This window comes from Crotalus tigris, unplaced genomic scaffold, assembly GCF_016545835.1.
Source record: "Crotalus tigris isolate CLP2741 ecotype Arizona unplaced genomic scaffold, ASM1654583v1 scf7180000017814.3102382, whole genome shotgun sequence".
NCBI classification, from domain to species: Eukaryota; Metazoa; Chordata; class Lepidosauria; order Squamata; family Viperidae; genus Crotalus; species Crotalus tigris.
Genome location: NW_024096652.1, coordinates 2,668,642 through 2,683,081, shown reverse-complemented (window position 1 = coordinate 2,683,081; position 14,440 = coordinate 2,668,642). Strand labels below are relative to the sequence as shown.

Here is a 14,440-nt window from a genome sequence, read left to right as displayed (position 1 = left end):
TATGCTAATGTTGGAACTACATCCTCTTTTGATCCAACAAAGATCTCTCAACATTGCTTGTGACTCAAGATGAGGGAAGTGACAAAATTGTGATTTCTATTCTTGTCTCTCTTTCCCCAATTGTCCTGAGGCAATATCCCATATTGCCAGAGAGCAACTGCAGACAAACTTCTCATTAAATAAAGAAACAGACAATAAAACAGCAGGATGCTAAAACATCTTAGCAGTTCTATTGCCACTTTAACTGAGAATTAAAGTGGCCTGCATGGGGACAAGTGAAGACTTTCCTGATCGGTCCAATGGAAACTTAGATCCAATTTATTCTGTTAATAACAGGTTGCTGTATCTTTATGCTATTGTTCACAAGAGGTGCCTTTAGCCTGACTCTTGCAACAGCAAGGCTCGAAGTGGAAGTCCAAAACAAAAATCATACAGTCGGTTTTATAAGCTGCCAGTCTGGAATTGGTTTAATACAGGGAATGTAGGAATGTCAATTTCAAGTAGGAACAGCTTCATAGCTCTTCCTTCCTATCAGCATTCTGAGCAAATTAATTTGTAGAATGATGCAGATTAAAAGCCATGGAAACTATACTTACAACTAAGCTTAATTCTGATATATACTTCTCCAGCATCCCTTTGCCTGACCTTAAAAGCTTATTTCTGGTTAGGGCTACCAGTTCCAGGAAGCAAAAATATAGATTAAAAGAGTTTTCCATATCTCTTTGCAGCCATTTTATGGTCATCCAGATTACTTAGTCACTAAATGACTCAGTCACTAAATGAGGACTATCTGTATAGAAATCACTGTTTTAAGTTATACTTGATTCTGCCTGACAAACACATTAGTGACCTTTATTCATTTTCCACATTGTTATCAACAGAAACTAAAATGAAAAATACTTAATTACTCAAATTGTTTTTCCACTGAAATCTACTTAAAATACATCCAATTAAGCACAAGTAAACAGATACAGATCAAAAATAAGGGTAGATCTGTGGAAAAATGCTCAAGACTGGCCAAGAGATTTCTATTCCATATATTTTAAGAGTAGTAGCAACTAAAAGATGGTTTTTTTCACATTAAATTAGAAATTAAAAATGCAGAAATTAAAAAGAGGAAATGGAAGCGGACTTTGGGGTTGCACAACAAAATAAATTATGGTAGAGCATGACTCAGAAGCATTTTATTACTTAACTAGACAAACCATAAGGTATTGGGTCATCGGTTCAGAAATATTTCCTTAAAGCAATGGTAGTGGGAGCAATTTCCAACTTCCTGCTGACTTCTCCACTGACTTTCCTTGTAGGAAGCTGGTAGAAAGCACTGGAAATGATGATTAAATGTCCATGGCTGGCCATAGCAATGCAGTGGTATGGCAGCACTGAAAGAGCCCCAACTTGCCAAATTTCAATCCAATGGGAACTGTTTTTCTGGATCTGGGGCACATTTCTCAGCCCATTTGAGGTACATTGATTCAAAAAATTGTTGCCCTCTATGATGTACTATTTTGCTCAATTAAACATTACAATAAAACAAGCAGAAGAGTTTTAGCAGTGTGTAAATGCTAATTATATGCCTTTATTCTATCCTCCAGAGTTGCTACCTCACACTTGATGGGCCTAAATTCTAATGAAATAAGTAATAAGCATTAAATGTCATCCTACAGTAGATAAGCGTGATCAGAATACCTACCTGGTGTCTCTCCTTGGAGTCCATGGTTACTTGGGGCACTGCACATACCCCGAAAACCACAAGAACAACTCTATGCCAGGTCCTCTTCCAAATAAGGTATGAGGTCAGTTAATGGATGTTTGTGACACCCTCTGAGGAAATAAATAGGATAAGAATCATTTTTCTCTTTTGCATCTTTAAGGAAAATACTTTACACAATTTAAGATCAAATCGATATTCCGAAAAAAGAATATCACTCTTAATTGTATTTGTTTCCACTCTTGACTGCATTTTCGAAAGTAACCAGTTAAACAGTTAAAAAAACAGAATAATGACTACCTGTAGAATAAAGTCTCTTGTAAAACATAAAGTGATGAACACCTTGGCATTTGACAGATTTTCTTGATATATCTAGGAAAACTGCCAAATTCTGCCTCAGAACAAGAAGCCAGATTTCATCAGGTGCAGCAAGAATGGCAGGCTTTAAATGCCAGCTGGGATAGAGCTGGCTATCATTAATGGCCATTTGTTTTGTCTTTTATTTTTATCTCTAGCCCAAATCTTTGCACAAATAATCTCTGCAGGAACTAATCATTCTTTTTTCTGAAAACAGATTCAAACCATGTTTGTTAAATCTGCGGTATCATTAGCCAGGCCTGAGGTTTTTTTTAAAAAAGGGGCCAGAAGATCATCAACATGTGATATTTTAAGCACATTTGGGCTATCAGAGTCTAGCTGGAAAGTTCCTCTCCCAATTTGCATTTTTTTACCTGTGGATCAAGATCTAATCATAATCTGCACTTTAGTTATACATTAGGCGCTAAACCATGATAGAACTCTTTTGTCTTGGTACTGTATATAAAATCAACCATAAGCTTTTCTAAAAAAAATGATAGATAGATAGATAAGATAGATAGATAGATAGATAGATAGATAGATAGATAGATAGATAGATAGATAGATAGATACCCCAGTATAGTTACAGATGCTATGTCCTACAAATAGCTACAATTCAAATAATAACAATAGCAATAGAACTTAGACTTTTATACTGCTTCATAGTGCTTTACACTTTACAGAACTCTACATGGTTAGGTGAGATAATGAATTTAAGTTCTTTCTACTTTGCTATCTACCAAAGTATTTAGGAAAATATTTTAATATCATCAATAACAAATGAGTTACAATGGAGATACATAGAACATCTTTCGCTGGAAACTCTTTCAATGTCAATATTATTATCACTGCTGAAAAATAGCATTATCTAGACAGCTAAAAGACAAGTTAATATGCAAATCTAAACAGCACACTAAAAAGCAGAGACATCACCCTGCCAACAAAAGTACGTATAGTCAAGGCCATGGTTTTCCCAGTTGCAATGTATGGTTGTGAAAGTTGGACAATAAGAAAGGTTGAGCGCAAAAGAATTGAGGCCTTTGAACTATGGTGCTGGAGAAGACTCCTGCGAGTCCCCTGGACTGCAAGGCAATCAAACCAGTCAGTCCTAGAGGAGATCAACCCTGACTGCTCTTTAGAAGGCCAGATCCTGAAGTTGAAACTCAAGTACTTTGGCCACCTAATGAGAAAGAAGGACTCACTGGAGAAGAGCCTAATGCTGGGAAAGATTGAGGGCAATAGAAGAATGGGACGACAGAGAATGAGGTGGCTGGATGGAGTCACTGAAGCAGTAGGCGTGAGCTTAAATGGACTCCAGAAGATGGTAGAGGACAGGAAGGCCTGAAGGAACGTTGTCCATGGGGTCGCGATGGGTTGGACACGATTTCGCAACAACAAATAATATGCATTATTCAAGAATCTCCACACATGATCTCAAAAACATGAGATGGAATGCTGCTAATCAGGATCCATTGTGATCAAACCCTTTACCAAATAAATTACATAAAAGCAGAATAAATTAATAAATACTGCAGTGTCTTAAACGTTGCAGAATTTATAATGTCACTGTGCATTTTTTCTTTGTTCTTAACAAAGAAAAATCTTGCCCCATCCCCTAGTAATGCTTTTTATGTTATATTTAAATGCCTTCACACTGTCATCATGCCTTCAAAATGGCCTTCCATGTGAAATGCACCTCATATTTTCATGATGATTCTTGCAGCATAGCATCAATCAAGGTATCTTTGGCTTAGCTTGCTCCATCAGTCTAGTTAGGGAATAAAAAGCGGGAAGAGGACCCAAAGAAAGAGAATCAAACCAAACCAAACCAAACCAAAATTCCTTTTGGAAAAAGTTGACTGTGAGGAGAATCTCTAAGTTGCACATTAGAAAAGGGCAAGAGCTTTTCCTGCTCACCATCTCCGTCATGGCCCATACATTAAAGAGCAGTCTTTCTCTGGAAATTAATCTTGCTCTGAAATTCACACATTTATCTACTGTATACAGGTATGGTAATATGTAAATATTACTATTGGTAATCATCATCAACCATCATCCTAGCATTTTTCCCCACAGGTGCAGGGTCCACTTTTCAGGTCAATATTATCAATATTACTACTCGTAATACATTTATTTATTAGATTGCTATACTGCTAGAATCTTAAGATTAGAGGCACACAATACAGCATAAAGCTTTCATATTAAAATAATTGATGATATAGTAAGTTAAATTTTAAAAAATCAACTTTATCTAAATTTATCTAAAAAAATCTTCTGGAACAATCCTCTCTCATAACCACTGACTGGAACCATCCACTCTTAGTGTAGGTAGGCTAGGTCTATCTACTAGATCCCTATCTCACATCCAGATAAACCTCTAAGCTCAAACAGTGGCAGTTCCTCCTCAAAAAAAAAAAAAAAAACAGGCCTTCCCCATCTGCACTATGTGTATCTAAAAAATATACATGTTAATATGACTGTAAGAACCAGGGCAAACTTTAAATAACTGGGCAGCCAGATCTTTTAACACTGGGCATCTTGTTCTCTCTACTACAACCAATATATTATGCTTTTCTGAGTCCCGGGTGATCTTTTTTATTAAGCCCCACTGAACTGACCCAGGAGAGGAAAATGCCAGTGGCTTATGGCTTCCTGTCCACCTCTTCATCACCTAACCACAGATGGTATCACTCAATGTTGCCACTTTTCTGGGCTGCTGTTTTTCTTACTGCCACTTCCACTGCCATTGTAACTTCATAAGAGAAGTTCTTCCCTGTCACACTTGCATCCCAATTTTGCACACAAGTAATAATAATAATCTTTATTGATTAGCCCTTGGGTCATATCAAGGTGCAAAGTTCCAGCAACAAATTATTACTAAAGTTTGATCAAAGCAATTTAAAATGAAATTTGATAAAATACAGTTTAAAATGGAATTAGAGTAAAATACGACTTAAAATGAAATTGGAATAAAATACAGTCTAACATGAAATTAAAATAGAGTACATTAATTTAAAATATAGATAAAATATAATAAAAATATATCTTGGAGTCACCCTTGCAATCTATCCCAATCAGTCCCACATTGCACACAAGTACATAAAGGGCGGAACCTGCATCATTTTGCTACTTTCTCCCCTTGTCTCTCATGGATGCTCGTAAGCAAACCCTCTGCTGCTCTGTAGCTTATTTATACAGTATAACTTTCTGGTAATGAGACAAAACAAAAAGGAATTAGGGCCACATTGGAATAATCAATGTGATAAGAAGTTGCACATGGACATTCCATGGAGATCTGAAAATCCTGATCAGACAAAAGCCTATTGCAAAGAAGCTGCCCATTGCTCAACAATTATGCAACAAGAGCTAAAATTTGAGCAAAGTCAGCAGCTCCTGAGGAATAAACTATTACATATTTGCTACTACAGTCCATGTTAGGATGCATTTATGTTTCTTTTTTAGAATGGGGTCAATACCTCTGTTGAAAAAAAGAGTTGCCTTGAGAATGCAAACTATTAGCAAGTGCACATTGTTTGGTGTGGCTTCAAGCAACACTGTAACTTACAGAAGTCAGAATTTTGCTAAAAACTACAAGGGGAACCAGTCTACTGATCTGATACCCTAGGTTTGAATACAAGAATCAAGAAAAAATATTTTGGGGAGAATCCAACTTACATCAATACTTCTGTGGGAAATCACTAGGCAAACAAATTTATTTAACTTTTTTAAATAAAAAAAAAATAAAACCTAGATGTTTTAAATACACTCAGGTCTATCATTTCTGCGATCTCTGAGAAGAATGCAGGTGAAAACCACAAAACACAAAGCAGTTATTTATTGGGGAATAAATCTACCAGTTGCCTTTGCAATTGTTACATGGAAGGGATAAAATCTGCCACTGGATAGCCATTGTCCTGGATGTTCTTCTGCTTTCTTTAATGAAGAATTGCTCTTCTACTGGAGAATTGCCTGCACTTTCAAACCACCCTTATAGTTGGGAATTTTTTTTCTAACTTTCTATTGGAGTCTGTACTCCTATAATTTAAATCCATTATTCTGTGCTCAGCATCATGGAATTATAGGGATTAGGCCTCCTTCTTTGTTAGCACTCATATAGATGTTTGAAGAATGCTATTAGATCCCCACTCAATCACTTTCTTCAAAGAAAAAAAAAATACCCAGATGTCTCAATCTCGTAACATCCCCTAATCACCTTGGGTTTTTTTTTCTGCATCTGTTCATGCTTGTCTGAATCCTGCTTAAACTGTGATTCCAAAATTGGACACTAATTGACGTGGAGTATGACCAATGGCAATTATAATGTAATTACAATTCCCTGTAATTTGGAAACAGTACTTCTGTTGATTCAACCTAATGATACTTCCATGCTACGCAGCTTTCTCTCCATTTCCAAACCCCCAATTTCTTAAAAATAACTTTGAACCTAAATTTCAAGGACCTTCGCTTTCATTGACCTGTATCCAGAACTTGGTATGATGAAGGTATGATTAAGTCACAAAAAAGTCAACAGAAATAAGAACTGCTACAAGCCTCAGCTTTTCCAAAAGTAGAGTTCAGCTGTTCAATTTCTAGCTAAAGTTGCATATTAGAAAAAATGCTGACTAAGCTCTTGAAATAAACCAGTTTTGAAGAAGACTGTCTGCCAGAACTGATCCAGAAGTAGCACAAAGAGTGTAAAATTTGCATTCCTCTTTTCAGCAATCACATATTAATGAGACATATTTAGCTTCAACTACTATGCCAGGTGTAGTATTACTATGTCAGATGTCTCCTGTTCTGTATAAGATTATATGATTTTTTTTCTTCAACAAAGAGACCTCTTTTCAATATAAATTTCTTAATTACAATCCAGTTCTAGAAAATTAATTCTGAAGCTTTTTTCTGCATTCTAAGGCAGAGATTCTCAGACGATGAACTGGGGAGAGGCTGCAACCCACTCCCATTCTGGTCATAGACAAGCAGCTGGCATCAGACAAGATTATATGGGAGGCTTTCTGAATGCTACCCAAAGCAACCCAGCCAGGATCAAAGTGCTTTTTGCTGACTTATCTCTCCCCTCTTTCAAAAGTAGTTCTTCCATATGGCACGTGTGCCGGATGCAACACTCAGAGTCCTCTCTGTGGGCATGTGCACTGTCGCTCCAGCCCCGCCTCCCCCCATGGCCCCCTTCTCACCAGCAGCCCCCCTGGAGGAGAGTCGACCCTGAACACGGTCCATGCAGAGCAGCGCAGCCAAGGACGTAGCAGCTGGCAGCGGGAACAAGACTCCGCCCTCGCACCCTGTCACGTGCAGATAATGCTGCGGGGCATGGGCGGAGGGCGTGGTTGCCACGACACTGCTAGGCTGCCTGCGCGTCTACTGCGGTGGGCCATGGAAGCAGTGGGTGGCCTTGTGGGGGAGTGGGGGCGGGTGGGGAGGCAGGGGCGGGTTTTGGGCATTCAATCTCTAAAAAAATTGCCATCACTGTCCTAGAGGGTGTCACCCTGGATCCTGATGCTGAGCTTCTGCATTCATTCCAGGAGGACCAAGTGCTACATCCCTCCTATTTCTTGTAGGAGGGGATTATACTGTAGGAAGTCAGTTGTGCACTAAAAAAAGGGAAGCCAAGACAAGCAAACAGGGTTACTTGCTGGCCCTTTGGGGTGAGTTGGGCCTCCTGCTGAGGCTGTTGCTACAAATGCAAAGGTTCCCTTCAGCAGGACTTGGTTCTGGGGGCAAGTTCTAATAGTGATCCAGTTCTGGGTGCAAACTCCTAGTTCCTGCTCTGCCTGACATGGGGCAGGGGTTCACACATCAATCTATTAATGTGAGGAGTTATGGCCTCACAGAATTTGATACTCCATTTTAAAATATTCATTATCCAATCATCTGTTTGGCCTTGGGCAGAGCGTTGGACCACTAGATAGAAGACATCCAAGGTCTCTTCCAACCTTATGACTTATATAGGGTTGTTATATAGGTAATAGTTTCAAATGCATTCTCTCTGTTTCATTGCCATGTCCTTAATAGCAATATTAGAGTTTCCAGCACGGAATCTCTAGCACCACTCCAGATTGTAGGAATAATATTGTGGGATCCTCGATACTCTCTGAGTTTGTTTTTTTCTTGCATACCTTTCATTACCAAATGAAGTCAGTGATGAATAATAACTGATAAGCATTCTTTTGGTACTATTTTTGAATTAGGGATAGACTAGTAAATTACTAAACTAGTGAAGTGTGGTCTAGAGCAGGAGTCCCCAACCCCCGGTCCGTGGACCAGTACGGGCTGCGGCATGCCAGCAACTAGTCCACACAAGCAACCAAAGCCCCATCCGTGGGATGCAGGCAGCACACAAAACCATGCACTCTCTGGTCCACAGAAAAACCTTTCTCCACAGAACTGGTCCCTGGTGCCCCAAAGGCTGGGGACCTATGGTCTAGAGGCATTTCTATTATTTGAATTGCCATTATATTGTACTTGTGATAGTATTTGGGAATTATGTTGGGCGACACTAGGAATACCCTCAGTCTAGGCAACAGATCTTCCTTCTGTCTTCCAAGGTCATTCTCAAATACCATCACAATACTTCAATAATTTATTCATCAGAATATCTGAAGTACTTTGTCAAATGTCTGTTGAAATCAAGATGTATTACATTTTTAGCATTCCCAAAATCTATTAAGCTAATAGAGTAAAAAAATGAAATTATTAATCTGATAAGGCTTCAAAGAAGAACAGATTTGGAAGGGACCTTGGAGATCTCCAACCCGCTGCTCAGACAGGAAACACTATACCATTTCAGACAAATGGTTGTCCAATCTCTTCTTAAAAACTTCTAGTGTTGGAGCACCCACAACCTCTGGAGGCAAGCTGTTCCACTGATTAATTATTCTAAGAGTCAGGAAATTTCTTCTTAGTTCTAGCTTGGTTCTCTCCTTGATTAGTTTCCATCCTGCCTTCAGGTGCTTTAGAGAATAGGTTGATCGCCTCTTCTTTGTTGCAGCCCCTCAAATATTGAGACCATGCTATCATGTCACCTCTAGTCTTTCTTTTCAACATCTTTTTTCATATTGTGGTGACCAAAACTGAATTCAATATTTGTTTTTTACAAACCCATGTTGACAAAGAATAGAATAGAATAGAATAGAATAGAATAGAATAGAATAGAATAGAATAGAATAGAATGAGATCTTGGAGGTCTTCTAGTCCAGCCCCCTGCTCAAGCAGGAGAACCTATACTAGAATCTATACTACACAGGTGAATGTCTAGTCTCTTCTTAAAAATCTCTAGTGCTGGAGCGTCCACAATTTCTGGGGATAAGCTGTTCCACTGGTTGATTGTAAAACTGTCAGGAAATTTCTTCTTAATTCCAGGTTGCTTCTCTCTTTGATCAGTTTCCAACCATTGTTTCTCATCCTTCCCTCTGATGCTTTGGTGAACAACCTGGCCCCCTCTTCTTTGTGGCAGCCCCTCAAATACTGGAACACTGCTATCATGTCTCCCCTATTTTTTTTCTTTAGACTAATCAAACTCAACCCCATAGCCGTTCTTCAAATGTTTTAGTCTCCAGGTCTTTGATCATCTTAGTTGCTCTTCTCTGAATTTTTTCCAAACTCTCAACAACTTTTTTGTGATATGGTGACCAAACTTGGCTGCAGTATTCCAGGTGTGGTCTTACTAGGGTTTTATAAAGTGGTACTAATACTTTGCATGATCTTGATTCTATGCCTCTGTTTATACAACCCAGGATTGTATTAGCTTTTTGGTTGCTGCTGCACACTGCTGGCTCATAGTCAAGTGATCATCCATTAGGACTCCAAGGTCCTCCTCACAGTTACTGTTTTTTAGGCTAGGTCTTGCCCAATCTGTATTTGTACCTTTGGTTTTTCCTGCCTAAATGTAAGCCTTTGCTTTTTTCCACATTGAAACTCATTTTATTGGATAGAGCCCATTGTTCAAGTTTGTCAAGATCTTTTTGGATTCTGAGTTTCTCTTCTGTGATGTTGGCTACTCCTGTCAGTTTGGTGTCATCTGCAAATTTGATCTGCAATTCCTTCATCTAAGTCATTTATGAAGATATTGACAAGAACTGGGCCTAAGATGGAACCTTGTGGTACCCCACTGCTTACTTCTCTCCATGTGGAGGTAGTGCCATTGAGGACTACTCATTTAGTAGGGTTTGTCAGCTAGCCACAGATCCATCTGGTGATGATGTTGTCTATATTCCACCTTTTCCTAGCTTACCAAGGAGTAGGGTGTGGTCTACTTTATCAAATGCCTTACTGAAATCTAAGTATACTATGTCCACTGCATTTTGCTAGTCTACTAGTTTACTCACTTTATCGAAGAATGAGATAAGATTGGTTTGGCATTATCTGTTTTTAACAAATCCGTGCTGACTACTAACTATGACTTTGTTTGCTTCTAGTAGTTTGCAGATCTGTTTTTTGATTATCTTTTCTAGGATCTTCCCAGGTATTGATGTTAAACTGATTGGTCTGTAGTTTCCTGGGTCCATTTTTTTTCTTTCTTGAAGATGGGGACCACATCAGCCCTTTCCCAATCCTCAGGTACTTCCCCGGTGCTCCAGGATTTATGAAACATGTGGTGCAATGGTTCTGAGATAACATCTGCCAGCTCTTTCAGAACTCTGGGATATAATCTGTTGGGCCCCAGTGATTTATATTTGTCAAGGTTGGATAGGTGTTCTCTTACCATTTTCTTGCTTATTTTAATTTTTGTTTCTATTATGTCTTTTGCAGTGGGTTTTTTTGGTATGTTGGACTATAGTTTCTCTTTGTATGAAGACTGACACAAAGTATGAGATAAGCAACTCTGCTTTCTCCCTGTTGCCTGTAATTTCTTTGCCATCTTCTCTCTTTAGTGGGTCTACAGCAGTGGTTCTCAACCTTTCTAATGTCGCGACTTCATAATACAGTTCCCCATGTTGTGGTGACCCCCAACCACTTATACATCACCAGGTGCCAGGGGTGTGGCCAAAGAAAAGGGGGAAAAAATGGCGGACAGCCTTGTTTGGCGACCCCTGTGAAATGGTCGTTTGACCCCAAATGGGGTCCCGACCCACAGGTTGAGAACCACTGGTCTACAGTTTCCTTGACTTTTTTCTTGTTGTTAATATGTTGGAAGAAACTTTTTTTATTGTCCTTGATTTTTGTTGCAGGTCTTTGTTCGTTCTGAGCCTTTGTTTTCCTAACTTCATCTTTGCATGTTCTGGCTGTCTGCTGATAATCAGCCTTAGTTATGTGCCCCTCTTTCCATTTTTTATATTTGTCCTTTTGTCTTTCAGTTTCTGCAGCCATGCTGGTTTCTTCTTGGATTTCTTGTTTTTCTTTCTCAATGGTATTGTGCTGGTCTGGGCTTTTGTGATTGCATTTTTCAGGGTTTGCCATGCTTCTTGGGTTGTTTTTCCCTTTAGGATTTTTATCCCTGGTATCTTTCCTAGGTTCTCTCTGAGTTTGTTAAATCAGCTCTTTTGAAGTTTAGGATATTGGTTGGATTGTTTTCTATTGCTAGTGTTTGCATTATATTAAATTCCAGTATGACGTGGTCACTTTCAACCAAGGTTCTGACAATTTCAATTCTTTCTATCACTTCTCCTCTATTTGTAAGGATTAAGTCCAGTATAGCTTTATGTCTAGTTCCCTCCTCCACCTTTTGGGTGACAAAGTTGTTGGCTAGATTGGTTAGGAATCTGTTAGGTCAGTGGTTCTTAACCTGGGTGATATTGCCCCCCAGGGGGCGATTTCATTTTTCAGGGGGGCGATGGAACAAAAAGGGGCGACGTGGGGGCAAAGGAACAAAAAGGGGGTGATATGGGGGCGATGGAGTGAGAAGTTTTGGGGACACTTTTGAGACTTTTTCGTACAGTGAATCGCTGTATATCTGTCGTACAAAAACATCAGATCGCTCGCTATTAGTGGATTGAATTGTTTTTTCAAATGTTCCTCCAGCTAGCTTCAGTACAGAACGCCATACATATTTGAATACGCATCACTTATCTTCATGCGCGTTGCGCAGCAGCCTCTACCCTTTTTATATTTCTTTTTGCGTCTTAGATTTCATTTGTAATTCAATCATTAAATATTACTGTTTTTCTTTTCAGGCATTTCACTTTCTTGCAATTGAATTTTGTTTTCAGTGGTCATTACATTTAAGTGTCTTGAATAACTAAGATAATAATGAAATACATGTATCACGAAGTTTGGGAACAAAGTGACGGGTGGCACCAAAATTTTTCACACAGTTGAGATATGGGAAAAAGACTGGAAATAAATTATTTGCGTCGATATGTCCTGATGACAATTTTAAAGAAAACAAAACAAGTGTTTGCATAAATTGAAGAATTATTTCCTATGTTGTGATTGAGAGGTTATGTTGGGGGAGGGGGGCGATGACAACTTCCTCATTAGCTCAAGGCGGCGATTCGTTCAAAAAGGTTAAGAACCACTGTGTTAGATCACCCGCTTACTGCAGAGTTTGTCTCCCAGTTTATATCTGGATAGTTGAAGTCTCGCATTACTACTGTGGTATGCTTCCTACGAGCATTTGTTAACTGGTTGGCAAAGAGTTCATCTATTTCTTCTGATTGGTTGGGTGGCCTATAATATACACCTATGGTAATGTCACTTTCTTTCTCTTTTATATTGACCCATATACATTCTGGAGAGATTTTATCTTTGATCATGTGCATTTCTGCAGATATGTAGTGTTCTCTTTCATATAGTGCAACTCCCCCTCCTCTTTTTATAGACCTGTTTCTTTTGAACAATTTGTATCCATCCATCAGTCCATTCCATTCATGGGTTTCATCCCACCAGGTTTCTGTTATGCCAACTATGTCATACCCTCCCTCATGTACTATTGCTTCTAGTTCACCCTGTTTGTTCCCTAAGCTTTGAGCGTTTGTATACAAGCATTTAAGACTTTTATGGGTGTGTTTCATGTATCTTCTAATTGTTGTTTGAGTTTTTCTTCTTTTTTTCATCACTGTTGTTTGATTTGTTTTCTTGGGATTTGTGATTGGTTTTGGGTTCTAGAGATTCTAGAGATTGGTCACCCCCCCCCCTCAGTTTTAGTTTAAAGCCCTCCTGATAAGTTGGGCCAGTCTTTTTCCAAGTACATTTTTGCTTGTTTTCGTGAGGTGTACCCCATTCCTTGCCAAGACTCCTTCGTGTAGGAAATGCAGTCCATGATCCAGGAAACCAAAGTTTTCTTGGCGATACCAACCCTTTGGCCAATGGTTTATTTCTAAAATTCTTTTTTCCCTCAATGGATGTTGGCCTTTCGTTGGGAATACTGATAAGAACACTACTTGCGCTCCTAACTCAGTGGTGGCAAACCTATGGCACGGGTGCCAGAGGCAGCACTCAGAGCCCTCTCTGTGGGCACACGTGCTATTGCCCCAGCCTTGCCTCCCCCTGCGACCCCCTCCTCTCCAGTAGCCCCCCTGAAGGACAGTCACCCTGGAGTATGGCCCACATGGAGCAGCGCAGCCATGGACATGACAGCCAGGTAGCGTAGACAAGACTCTGCCCTTACACCCCATCATGTAGTTGATGCTGCAGGACACGGGCAGAGGGTGTGGCACCATAGCGCTGCTGGGCTGCCTGGACGATCTGCAGCTGACTCTGGAGGTGGGGAGTGGTCCTGTGGGCAGGCGGGGTGGGAGATGGGGGGGCAGAGCAGGGGCGGAGCAGGGAGGTGGAGCAGGGGCAGGGCCAGTTTTTGGGCACTCAGTCTCTAAAAGGTTCGCCATCACTGTCCTAGCTTCTTAACTTTATTGCCTAGTTGTTTGTAATCCCTCACTATTGTACTCAGGTTGTTTGTTGTGTCATTCCTCCCAATGTAAAGGAGGAGGAGGGGGTAGTAATCTGTAGGCCTAATTATTTTGGTTAGGTTCTCAGCCACATCTTTGATTTTTGCTTCAGAGAGACAGCATACCTCCCTGGATTATTACGTCTCGTCTGCAGATGGATGATTCTGTTTCTTTGAGGATAGTCTCCTATTACCAACACTCTCCTTTCTTTTTTTTGGGGGGGGGGGCTGCAGTCTGAGGTGTTTTTCTGTTTATCTCAGGTGTATTTGTTGATGTGGCTTTTTTAGGGAAAAGTAACCAATGCATTGTTTTCAGGGTGTTTATAAACTGATCACTTTATTATCTACTCTAGAATTTTGCCAGAAACTAACTACTGTAGTCCCAGAAAACTATCAATTGATTTGCCATGAGGGGGTGGGAGGGGAAAAGCATCCCCTGGAAAAATGGAATATTGTTTAAATTATTTCACTTCAAATAGGATCAAATATAATCATTTTGCCAAAATAAAGTAAGGTAAGAAGAAACCTATAAT

The 14,440-nt window shown here is 39.6% G+C and overlaps 1 protein-coding gene across 2 annotated transcripts in view; it reads right to left on the bottom strand.

Moving 5' to 3' along the window:
- The window catches only part of TMEM94 (transmembrane protein 94), an 86,660-nt gene that overhangs the window by 70,646 nt on the left and 1,574 nt on the right, over positions 1-14,440 (bottom strand). Inside the window, exon 2 of one of the 2 annotated variants that reach the window (XM_039342931.1) lies at positions 1,694-1,824. In XM_039342931.1, the coding sequence (XP_039198865.1) occupies positions 1,694-1,717 (24 nt within the window). In that variant the 5' untranslated portion in view covers positions 1,718-1,824. Of the gene's footprint in view, positions 1-1,693; positions 1,825-14,440 lie in introns of those variants that run through there. The other variant, XM_039342933.1, reaches the window with a different exon arrangement.